Source organism: Gavia stellata, chromosome 1, assembly GCF_030936135.1.
Source record: "Gavia stellata isolate bGavSte3 chromosome 1, bGavSte3.hap2, whole genome shotgun sequence".
In the NCBI taxonomy this organism is placed as follows: domain Eukaryota; kingdom Metazoa; phylum Chordata; class Aves; order Gaviiformes; family Gaviidae; genus Gavia; species Gavia stellata.
In genome coordinates this window covers 18296856-18309558 of record NC_082594.1, presented here as the reverse complement: position 1 = coordinate 18309558, position 12703 = coordinate 18296856, and the positions used below count along the sequence as shown (strand labels likewise).

Below are 12703 nucleotides of genomic sequence, written 5' to 3'. Positions count from 1 at the left end.
GAAGCAAACTTTAACATCTTAATTGTAGATAATATTTAGATAAAATTGTCCAAATATAATTATTTTAGAATGTTCTTCAGACATATGCCAAAGAAATAAATTGCATCTAATTTGGGTCTGGTACACACAGATTTCCCGAACCTTTAAAATAATCGTCTCTATTTATACATTATTTTATATGTATTATATAATGCACGTAGTAGTTCAAAGCATGTAATTTTTGTAAGGTTACTGTGCCCCTGAACTCAAGACTTCTTCCATTTCAGAAGGCAAACAAAAGAACAGAAAGGTTTCCAAGGTTGTATTTTTTCCTCATATATACATGATGAAAATGTCTAATTAAACTAAAACGTACCCATAAAAGAAATTTTACATACTACAGAAAAAGAAAATCATCATTAAATACTTACAGGGCTTTTAGAAAGAACTGCTACAAGACTTTTTAATTTGCTTTTATGACAGTTGCTAATATAGTCCAAGGTTGCCTTAATCACGTAAGATGGAAAGTGAGGAGGATTAGGAGCAGGATCCAGTTCCCTAAATGAATAAAAAAGAGATTTTTTTTTTTCTTCCCAAAATCAAACCCCGTGTATTAAATAAAGTAAGTCTCATTGAATAAACATGTAACTCCTAGGAAATCTTTTCCGCTTTCAGTAACAAGCAACAAAAGCACCCAGCAGTGACATACCTCTCATTTTTAGCTGTCAGTTGTCCCTCTATGGCAGCTTTCTAAGTTGTACCTTCTTAACATTCTTTTATTATTTTTTGAAAGATCATATTGCTTAAAACCCACACATTTGTCTCATCCAAGGTACTTTGTAGGAAAATCTAATACAAGTCATGGATAAAGCTTCTGCATTTTGTAATTATGCAAAAAATTTGGTTGAGAAAAAAGTAATCATGAATCTCCCCATTATAAAAAAAGGGTAGGCAACTTTTCTGGGGCCTCAAAAAGAAACAAAATGCATCATGATAGTAACAAAACACTGAAATCTAAGTTGCATCACTCTTATTCTTACCGTTCCCTTCTTAGAAAGAAAAACTTTGGTTACAAGCAGACACCACACTCTGTTAATAAACTCACTGAAATAAATTTCTTATTTATAAAGTTCTGAAATCCTCAGCCATTTAACTTTTGGCAGATTTTCAAGGAAATCCTTTTGTTTCTTTCAACTTTATATTTCTACAACAAAAATAATCTTCAATAACTTCAGAAAGTGTAATGTTTTTCCAAATAGTTTGTATCTAAACACAAAAATCTGGAAACTTATTTCCAGATATAATTATGCAGTGATATTTTTAGGACAACAACAAAGACTGAAAAGCTCATAAAAATGAAGATATTTATGGCATTAGAATATTTCTGTTAATTAGGAATTCATTTATTTGGCATTGCTTAAACAATGTCCTTACCAATGGCAAGAGCTGCCACTACAAGAACTGTTAAGAAATGGTTCACTTCACTTCTCAGTGACTTCTAAATATTTAAAGACCTTTAAAAGAATCACTTTAATTTAGACATTAAAACCTGACCAGTTTTACAGAGAGGGCAGTCCATCCAAATTTGAACTAATCTAAATTGGCATTGCCATGGTCCAGCTCACCGACATAAAACGGCATTCCCTTCAACACCCCATTCATTCTTTCCATTAACTGAAGTATTATAGAGGTTCTCCATCTGATACTGGGGAATAACTATGTGAGAAAGCATGCCTATGATACATCATTACTAATGACAATAAAATCCTTTAATTCTCAACTTCAGGGCCACCTCTTCTTATGCCTGAAGGGCACGTTTTAATGCACAATGTTATACAAACACACTCAGTATTTAGAAAATCTACAAACACGTACCGTATATATTTACTTAGATGAGCTCCTTCTTCTACCATGGTATCAGGTGGTTCATGTAAGGTCATCAACAGTTCAACCACAATCTCTGGTAAGTTATTATGAGATAAATTGTCAATTTGCTAGAAGGAGAAAAGTAGTGTTTCAATAAGAAAAAAAAAAAATCTATAATAATTTAACATTTCTTTTCCTTCTGAGAAAACCCATTTTTTCATGTCTGGATTCTTTATTTGTTCAATTATCCATGGCATACAATTCATTTTTAAATTAAGCCTGGTTAAGTCTTATCTATGGCAGTCACAGGTAGAACAATTTACTTTCTTACAGTATCTGGAAAAAAAAATTATATTTAATTTTACTACTAGTTCGGAGTATAGTTCCTCAGGGGTCGGTACTGGGACCGGTGCTTTTTAACATCTTTGTCAGTGACATGGACAGTGGGATTGAACGCACCCTCAGCAACTTTTCCAACTACACCAAGCTCTGTGGTGCAGTTCACACGCTGGAGGGAAGAGATGCCATCCAGAGGGACCTTCACAGGCTTGAGAGGTGGGCCTGTGTAAACCTCATGAAGTTCAACAAGGCCAAGTGCAAGGTCCTGCACCTGGGTCGGGGCAACCGCAGGCACAAATACAGGCTGGGCAGAGAATGGATTGAGAGCAGACACAAGGAGAAGGACTTGGGGGTGTTGGTTGATGAGAAGCTCAACATGACCTGGCAATGTGCGCTTGCAGCCCAGAAAGCCAACCATACCCTGGGCTGCATCAAAAGAAGCGGGACCAGCAGGTCGAGGGAGGTGATTCTACCCCTCTACTCTGCTCTCATGAGACCCCACCTGCAGTACTGTGTCCAGCTCTGGGGCCCCCAACATAAGAAGGACATGGACATGTTGGAGTGAGTCCAGAGGAGGGACACAAAGATGATCAGAGGGCTGGAGCACCTCTCCTATGAAGACAGGCTGAGAGCTGGGGTTGTTCAGCCTGGAGAAAAGAAGGTTCCAGGAAGACCTTATAGCAGCCTTCCAGTACCTGAAGGGGCCTACGAGAAAGCTGGAGAGGGACTTTTTGCAAGGGCGTGTAGTAATAGGGCAAGGGGTAATGGCTTTAAGCTGAAAGAGGGTAGATTTAGATTAGATTAGCTATTAGGAAGAAATTCTTCACCATGAGGGTGGTGAGGCACTGGAACAGGTTGCCCAGAGAAGCTGTGGATGCCCCAACCCTGGAAGTGTTCAAGGCCAGGTTGGACGGGGCTTTGAGCAACCTGGTCTAGTGGAAGGTGTCCCTGCCCATGGCAGGGGGGTTGGAACTAGATGGTCTTTAAGGTCCCTTCCAACCCAAACCTTTCTATGATTCTATGAATACAGAGTCTGCCTCTGGGGAAGATGGCTCCACACAAAGCATTAACAAAATATTTTAAGAGGAAAACATTACTTACTTAAACAGATATATGACAGGGAAACTCGGGGTTGTAAAATGAATGGTAAAGGTTTTTTTTATTACATTCTGAATAAAATTGTATTTCAAGTAAACTGCCTGCCTGAAAGTTTCTAATGAATAGCTTGGGATAAAAATTTGGCTAGTTCCGCTTTATTAAAATAATAATTTTGTATCTATAAACTCAAACTATCTACATTTTAACAGAATATACAAAAGCTTCTTTCAGATCTGTTAAATGGCACAGAACTCAATTTACACATTTAAAACAGATACCTGTTTTCCTAAGCAGTTTTCATCCTTAAGCATGTCGTAGACTTTAGAAGCCGTATCTCTTTGCTCTGCTACTTCACTCTTTCCATGGCTTTGATAGGCAAAATATGGGAGGATATTCACAAGTATCTTTGGAAAACAGTCTGCTAGAACCTCCCTCCAGTCTTTTTCAATCTTGTTGGCAAGTGATTTCACATCTTCAAATTGACTTCTAATCACCAGGTGTGGAACCAAAACTTTGTAACAAGACCTACATGTAGTAAATACGTTTCCAGAATGTCCTTAAATTGAATTTTTAAAAAAATCTCAAGCATAATATAGCAAATACCATTCCTCTACTGTACAAGTAAACTTGTAATTATTGTTTAGCTACTGCTATTCAAAAAAATCTTACCAGCATAAATATAATATACAAGATACTTGGAAAACATTTTAAAAGCTCTCCATATGTTATCTTACAACAAAATCCTGATGCATTACTACATTTAGAAATTTGAAATCCTGTGTCATAACTGTAAATAAATCTAAATAAACTGCTTTCATACAGCAAACTTACCTGTAGAATTCCTCAAGGCTAGTATAGTTCAGAAGAACATAAGGAAAAGCAGACAGGCTATATCCACTGTCATTTATTTTCAGCCACTCCATCACCAAATAGTCTAAATGTGATGTCATGAAGTCTTCTATACTTTTATAGCCGAAAATGTCAGATACTTTTTTCAAAACCTGTGCATGAAATAAGATTGCAGAAATAGCATGCAGAGTACATGATACTATGGCAAACTGTCAGTACTACACCTCCATGTTCCCCCGCCAGCCTTTTAGTGAATACTTGTATAACTCAGCTCCTATTTAGCATAAGCAATTTTTTTAGTGTTTGTATTGCTGTATCTCGAAAGAGTGCAATCAAGGAACTACAACTATCCTGTAAGAGGTGGTATGCAAAGAAAGGACACCCAGTACACATTTTGTGGGGTAGAGACTGTGTGGAAAAACAAGAGGAAACGAATAGAAAGAAAGGATAAAAAGGAGAGAACATGTGCACTAAAAAAATGACAGACACAAAAGGCTGCAGTATAAACAACAATTATTTCAGTACGCCCTTAGGAACTTCAAAATAGAAGTCCACAAGACACATACTATCTTCCAATACTTTGCATTTATTTTACGTATTTTCTACATTGGAAAACTCGCTTTACTTCTACTGGGTAGAAAGATTTTTTTAAATGAGATCTGCAATCTTCAATGTATAAAAATCTATTTCTATTTCAGATCTGTACTTTTAACATACAAGATTTACCATTACAATTGCCTTTTACGATGTCTATGTAGGACATTAAATATAATTACAAATTCATTCAGACATTTAAGTCCCACATTAGCCACGCTTTTATGAAATTTAACAACTTTCAATACTGACAAAAGCATTTTGTACCGTTCCAGTTTTAACCTAAACTTAATTTATAACCTAAATATAAAATGGAATTTTACACTTGCTTTTTTCACAAGGTGGGGTTCTAATCCATTCTCTTTCACAGACTGGCAAATAGCAAACAAAGCTTGCTTTTCACAGACCGGACTGCAGCACAGAACCATGGTTATAAGCATCAGCAAAACCGCTTTTCCATTACACTGTTTGTCCAAAAGATCTTCAGGACTTGCATCACCCCTGACCTTCAATAAGAAATAATGAAGAACTCAAAACAAATATTCTGTTAAAGCAATCTCCTAATTAATAAATTAGCATAAATAATTTAAAATTAAGGGCATTGACATAAATACTGCTGAAAATCTTGCTTTGGTTGCTTAAAAATTACTTCCCCCAGCTGTCTGCCCTACTCCTCAACCAGAAGTTACTGCCTCCAGCATGCCAGCACACATGCCGATACCTCACACACTCCAGTTCATGTTATAGTATCAGCAGTTTAAACAAAGGCAACGCACTTAACAGAGAAATGGTGGAGGTGTTGACAAGACAAGTCTCCTTTTTGCTCCTCCCTGATGCATATAGGAAAGAAGTGCCTTGTAATTCAAATGCAGTTCTTCCCCTATTAAGGCATGGTGTTGATAAGGGATGAATAGTGAATAAAAGTAACAAGAAACTGCAATGAAAGGGCAGAAGCTAATAGACAACAGCAAGCTGAGGTTACAAAACAGGGAGCCAAGGCAACAGAGAAATGAGATGAGATGACAAAGAGCTGGAGGCGACAGTACAGGGAAATGAAAGGAGATGACAGAGAGATGAGGCCTCAGCAGTGAGCCCAAGCTACAAGACAGCAGGCAAAGGGAACAAAGAGAAAATGCAGCAGAGAGATGACATGCAGATAGATGACAGCATGACAGAAAAAAAATGGGAAATGTAGGTGATGTAGATGACTTAGCATAGTAGCAAGGAAGGAGGAAAAGTGAAAGACACTAATAGAAAAACTAACAGTTAAAGAAATTCAACAGTAATATAGACCATTGCATTTCCAGTCACTGCAATGAAGTAAAACTTTCCCTTCACTTGAAGTTTCTTCTGAATAGTTAAACTTTTTAAGCAAATTTTGGTTTTGTGAGAACCACTGCTCTAATACCACTGGAAACATGATCTTACTGAAATTTACAAATCTGTTTTTATACTATGAAAGGCAGGTCCTGCCTGACTAACCTGATCTCCTTCTATGACAAAGTGACCCACTTAGTGGATGAGGGAAAGGCTATGGATATAGTCTACCTAGACTTTAGTAAAGCCTTTGACATGGTTTCCCACAGCATTCTCCTGGAGAAACTGACTGCTCTTGGCTTGGACAGGTGCGCTCATCACTGGGTAAAAAACTGGCTGGATGGCCAGGCCCAAAGGGTTGTGGTGAATGGATTTAAATCCTATGGTGGCCAGTTACAAGTGGTAGTCCCCGGGGCACAGTACTGGGGCCAGTTCTCTTTAATATCTTTATCCATGATCTGGATGAGGGAATCAAGTGCACCCTCAGTAAGTTTGCAGACACCACCAAGTTGGGTGGGTGTGTTGATCTGCTTGAGGGGGGGAAGGCTCCGCAGAGGGATCTGGACAGGCTGGATCGATGGGCCCAGGCCAATTGTACGAGGTTCAACAAGGCCAAGTGCCAGGTCCTGCACTTGGGTCACAATAACCCCATGCAACGCTACAGTCTTGGGGACGAGTGGCTGGAAAACTGCCCAGAAGAAAAGGACCTGGGGGTGTTGACTGACAGCCGGCTGAATATAAGCCAGCAGTGTGCCCAGGTGGCCAAGAAGGCCAACGGCATTCTGGTCTGTATCAAAAATAGTGTGGCCAGCAGGACTAGGGAGGTGATCGTGCCCCTGTACTCAGTGCTGGTGAGGCTGCACCTCGAATCCTGTGTTCAGTTTTGGGCCCCTCCCTACAAGAAGGACATTGAGGTGCTGGAGCGTGTCCAGAGAAGGGTGACGAAGCTGGTGAGGGGTCTGGAGCACAAGTCTGATGAGGAACGGCTGAGGGAACTGGGGTTGTTCAGCCTGGAGAAGAGGAGGCTGAGGGGAGACCTTACCACTCTCTACAACTACCTGAAAGGAGGTTGTAGAGAGGTGGGTGTTGGTCTCTTCTCCCAAGTGACTAGCGACAGGACAAGAGGAAATGGCCTCAAGTTGTGCCAGGGGAGGTTCAGGCTGGATATTAGCAGTCTGGAACATACAGTGAAGAAGTTTACAAACTTCCAATGTGGGCAAAACAGTGACTGACTGGATGTGTAAGGAAATTTCCTGACTACCACCTTGTTTCACCACCTCAGATTATAAGAAGTCCAGAGAATTAATGTTCTTGGAAAACTAAACACAATTATTTTAAAAGTCATCTTACTCATAAGATGAAAACTAGACAAAACTAATGACTAGATGTTGGTACCAGATTTCTCATTCCTTCCTGAACTCTGAGATACGCATTCTCAAAAGCCTTTTGCTGGAGCTTCAAGGGAAGAGGTTTTGACATTCCAGAAGGATCTCTCTGTTTCACATCTTGAAACAAACTTCAAAAAAAGAACAGTAATTATTAGCATAACATTTAGTCTACAGAATTACAGCATATTGTGCATATCAAATAATAAGATTCTGATTTTCTGAATATCATTATTTTCTTCTTAACTTTCTTCTGTCTCCTTCTCTGGAGATATTCAAACCTTGCCTGGACACATTCCTGTGCAACCTGCTCTGGATGAACCTGCTCTGGCAGGGGGAGGGGGTTGGACTAGATGATTTCCAGAGATCCCTTCCAGCCCCTACCATTCTGTGATTCTTGTACAGCATTCTTTCCTTCCTCTCCCTCAAACATTATCAATAACACTAAGAATACCTGTTGGGGTGAATTGGCGGAGAATAGCCTGAAAACATATAAAAGTTTCCCAATCTCTCCCAGTGCAGGAAGCCAAACTTCAGTTGTCCGTCATAATGGAACATTTCATGTCATTAACTACTTTGGGAATATATTTATTGAACAGATGTATATGTAAAAAGAGATTCTCAAATAATTTATTTTTTGTAGATAAAAGCCCAACCCACTTTGCTCTTTGTAACAAAAATGGGAACACCACAGTGGATTGGACCAAATGTTACTCTAGCCATTTATAAGTGACCATTAGCAGATACCTAAGAAAGATCACCATATGCTTGCCTTATATGCATAATAATTCCTTCAATATAACATTTGACCACAGGCGACCTGGGCAGATTATGAGTTAGAAGTGGTGCCCGTCTTCAGTAGCCTTCAATGATTTCCTCTTTCATGAATTTGTTGCTTTCTGAACCCCTGTAAACATCCAGACAGTTGAAGGCAGTAGGATTACCCCCAGGTTAACTGAATGTTTTACGAAAAAGTAAACCTATTTTCTTAGAATCTTGAATCTGTTAGCTTCACTTGATGTCCCCTAGTCTTTAAACTGGAAAAGACTGCCAACCTTCACTTTGTTCCACTCCAGATTTTGTAGAGTTATGTTATGCCTTTTGCAATTCAACTCTTTTGTGCTGCAGGGCTCCAGTTTATGCAACCAAAAGCTGTGCATAAAGTGTTTCATACTTTTGAATGTCCCTCCTCTACTCCTATTCCAGTTCAATTATATCCTTTTTGACGTCTGGAGAAAAAACTATATACAGTATTCAAAACACAAGATCCTTTGAAAAAGTTTTTATGCTACACAACGCACCTGATCTATTTCTAGAGGATAAACAACTATTTCCTATTCAAGTTTTGCATAATAAATTTAATGCAAAATTTGCTATCTTATATAGTTTTTTATATATAGATTGTTTATCTTTATATATGTATCTATCTCCCATCACAGAATAATTGAAATGTAGACAAAGTCTGAACACATCAACCAAAGTAACTTGGTACGCTTTTATATTCCATCAAGATTTAAGCCCCAGAAATACTGAAAAGAGCAGCTATACAGTAGCAGAAGTAACACCCAGTTAAGTGAAATTAAGCGTTATTCTTATAAACAGAAAAAAGATCTACATTATCACCTGGTAATTGACTTTGCAGCAAGAATGCGAACTTGATGGTGACTATCTGCGAGAAAATGTGGGAAAGCATCACTCACAGGTAGATCTTTATTTATCACATTAAGGATCGCCCACTTGCAATGAGGATCAGCCTGAAGAAAATTAATACTGTGGTTTAAAATACACAGAAGACCTACAATAGAATATACACTGATGCACGCAAAAGAACTTTAGATACTGTTTTTAAGTACACCTCAAGTATATACTTAACATGCTAATGAATGTCAGAAAATCTGGCATTACCTCAAGTAGAGCTTTCATGCAGTTTAAAAGGGCCACTCTTACTGGTGCTGTGCATTTGCCTCCTTGAGCTAAATGCCTAAAATAAGAAAGATTTAATAAACGAAAAAGTTGCCAACAATTTTGAGAAAAAGTCTAACAAGTTAGTTTCTGCTGCTCACAGTTCATTCTTTCGTGCTCAATATGCGTGTTTGGGAGGATTTGATGTTTTTGTTGATAATCTACAATTGTAAACAATATTCATTTTCGGTTGCTGAAGTTATCACTTGTTACAATTACTGATGCAATTCAGAATACAATCAGTCTTTGTTAATACGCAACAGTGTAGCATTTATTGTTCTAATACTATCTTAAGGACAATATGATTCTTTGCTATAAATATAACATGACACAGAAAATCTGGAAAGTTAAATGCTGGATAAAGATGCCACAGGATACCAACAGCAAGATGCACAAAAGCACATTGATAGCAAAGTTAAAAATTTTATGCCCAACAGACTTCTGCATTAAATAGATAAAACATACCAAAAGGCTCCAACAACTGTCAAAAACTGTCCTTGGGCATCCCCTGTCTCTTCAGCATGTGCGTTGGACTGGGCCAATCCTACTGCTACAGGAAGCAAGTTATTTAGAATTACTTTACAAACTTCTTGATCTCGACGGTACAAAGAACACACAGCACTGTGAAAGAAAGAAAGAAAAATTATCTTGAAACACCAAACAGCCCCCAAATCCTCTAGCTGTTGAACTAAAATAGCTCTAATACATGCTGAATAGTTTCTCTCTTACGAAAGAGGCCTAAGAAGCATAAGAACATCATCTTCAGGCAAGAGGTGTTCTTCGATAGGGAGCTCCTTCAAAAGGACCAAGTACTGGGGAATAAAAAAAAAAGAACCAAAATGGAAAATAATACTTAAGAAAAAAAGTAGACAAAAAGAAAAATTATAAAACATTTTAAGTAACTCTTACATGAAATCACACAGCAAGGATACCTATTGTCAGCTCTTACATGTTAGACTCTGACCATCTTTTCATGCAAAGACTGTCACACAGTAATATGGGTCATGAAAATTTTAGTTGTGGCAATTAAAAATATTTCCTTTGTAAACTAAAACACAAATCCTATTCTACTACAGAGACCACTTCTAGCTATTTAAGAAATAATTAATGATAAAGGCAAGATGTTTATACTTCTCAACTCTTTATTTTCTGGCTTACAAATTCTAACTGCTCTTTCCCTGACCGCAGCACACTTCAAAACACTAAAAGTAGCCATTTTAATGTCTTCTCAGGGGACCGATGACAAGAGAAAGACAAGAAGATACAAATTTAAAAACAGTACAAACACAGAGGTGGGTCTGCTGTAAAAAAAGCTCACACTCACCATGTGCAGATGCAATGGCTTAGCACTGTCAAAGACACTGCCATCAGTAAGCATTAACAGCTTTCTCCGTATATCAGAGGCTCGGAAGCTCACTGTCTGAATTTGGACTGTAGTTACACAAATACATAAGAACCTCAGAATTTCAAGGAGAAGTAAATCCTGCTTTGTCAGCTGTTCTTCAGCTAATGGGCTCAAAGCACCTGAAAATAAGATTTTCATGTAAGAAATGCTTCTCCAAGGACAATAAAACAGTTGGTAACATTTTAGGTCTTTACAAAACTAATTTAAGTTCTCAGAATAGATAGAATACGAGCGACCTTTAAGTTACTTTGTTATTGAGCAATTACTGCATCAATAACAGCTTCTTGAGTGTTTCCCACTTCTACAAAGGCCCTCTCTAAAACAGAGGCTTTTAATTTTATGTGCCCATACAATATGGCTGATTTGTCCATCAAGGTTACAATGAACTCAGAGGAACCATCTGCAGCTGTGTTCTTTTGTGTTGTTAACTATAACTTAAGATATATTTTAAACTACGGATTCAAAGCTTCCCCAAAATTCAAATTATGACAATTACCACTATGTTAATATCCTCATTGAAATTTCAATTATAACCTAAACAAAATAGTTACAAATGCCATTTACCTGTCACATTTAGAACTCTTGTAACTTTCTGCAACCGCAAACTTTATTTATTAGAAATATTTATCAGATGGTGGAGAAGATACTTCTAAAGACACTTATTCAACATGATGGTGAAAACAGACCAGCTGCTGTTTGTGGCATTAATATAAAACCCTGATTTCCTTCTCATTCAATAATAAACAGAAGACATAGTCCTGATTAAAAACTAAGATACATACTATTTTAAGAAAGAATTTAAAACAAAAAAGAACATCAGTACTTGGAGCTCCTAACAGGAATAAAAAGACAGATTCATGCTCCTGTCCTTCTGCAGGTCCAGAGATATAAGAAAGCTGACCTTGCCAAAAATTACTGATCAGGAAAAGAAGAAAAGTTAAATAGGACTACTTCAAAGAAAATGAGGCACAGTTTAATGACAGACAGGTATCCTACAGACTGACTTTGAACAAGTTAGCTATCTTCTCTGCTTGCATTTTACTATTTATAAAATAAAAAATAAACTTTTCCTTTCCAAATGAGCTAGAACACTTCATTAACATCTTTAAAACACTAATGAGGTACAAAAGAATTATTTTTTATGAAGTACCTGATTCAACCATTACCTGCTTCAACTATTAATAAAGCTGCACAATTTTGTACCTCACTGTCATTCAAGCACAGAGCAATCTGTAAAAACAAGCTTTTGCAAATAGTTTTGGACACAGAGAAGACTTACCTGTTACATTTTGCATCTCACCAGATTCATTTGTATCACTGATGTCAGTCACTGAGCGATCATCAAATAGATCATCAGATACCTGGTTATCTACTTCCATTATACTCTCCTCAGGATCATTCCCCGTTAGATCCACTTCTCCCAGTTCACTTGGTTTTCCAGTAAATGTCATCTGACAAAAACACCACATTAAAGTTGGCTTTTAAGGACAGGAGAAACACCACAGGCATAACACAAGGAAAGACACTACAGTTCCCCAGTGAACTGGAATGGGTGAAGACAATAAGGGCTACACTGAATTGACTAATTTAATCCTTTGTGATAAACCTGTCTTCTACAGACGTGAATTGAATGGTTTGATTTGAACTATTCTCTTCAGGACACAAGCTTCCTAAGACAGATACTAGTCTCTGTGTTTTAGATGGTGCCAAGGACATTGTTAGTATTTGAAAAACAACTCTCTCTACCAGACTTAAAAACTTCTCACTCTAATTCACAATTACAGAGAAATGAAAGGAAGGCATATGACCTTTTTGAAGGCACACTGATTACTGCTTTCCCTACCAGATGACAAGTTAACAGAAAGTAAGACTCTCCTCACCTGAAAAACCAAAGGATTTTGCCTACCTA

General features: G+C 37.7%; 1 protein-coding gene across 1 annotated transcript in view; it reads right to left on the bottom strand.

Moving 5' to 3' along the window:
- ATM (ATM serine/threonine kinase) overlaps positions 1-12703 on the bottom strand; it is an 80270-nt gene that overhangs the window by 47655 nt on the left and 19912 nt on the right. Inside the window, exons 16-27 of the mRNA XM_059825166.1 lie at positions 12074-12245; positions 10714-10913; positions 10119-10201; positions 9855-10010; positions 9333-9408; positions 9051-9181; positions 7438-7558; positions 5055-5231; positions 4114-4283; positions 3561-3807; positions 1855-1973; positions 411-537 (exon numbers count right to left, since the gene is read on the bottom strand). Coding sequence (XP_059681149.1) covers positions 411-537; positions 1855-1973; positions 3561-3807; positions 4114-4283; positions 5055-5231; positions 7438-7558; positions 9051-9181; positions 9333-9408; positions 9855-10010; positions 10119-10201; positions 10714-10913; positions 12074-12245 — 1779 coding nt within the window. The remainder of the gene's footprint in view (positions 1-410; positions 538-1854; positions 1974-3560; positions 3808-4113; positions 4284-5054; positions 5232-7437; positions 7559-9050; positions 9182-9332; positions 9409-9854; positions 10011-10118; positions 10202-10713; positions 10914-12073; positions 12246-12703) is intronic.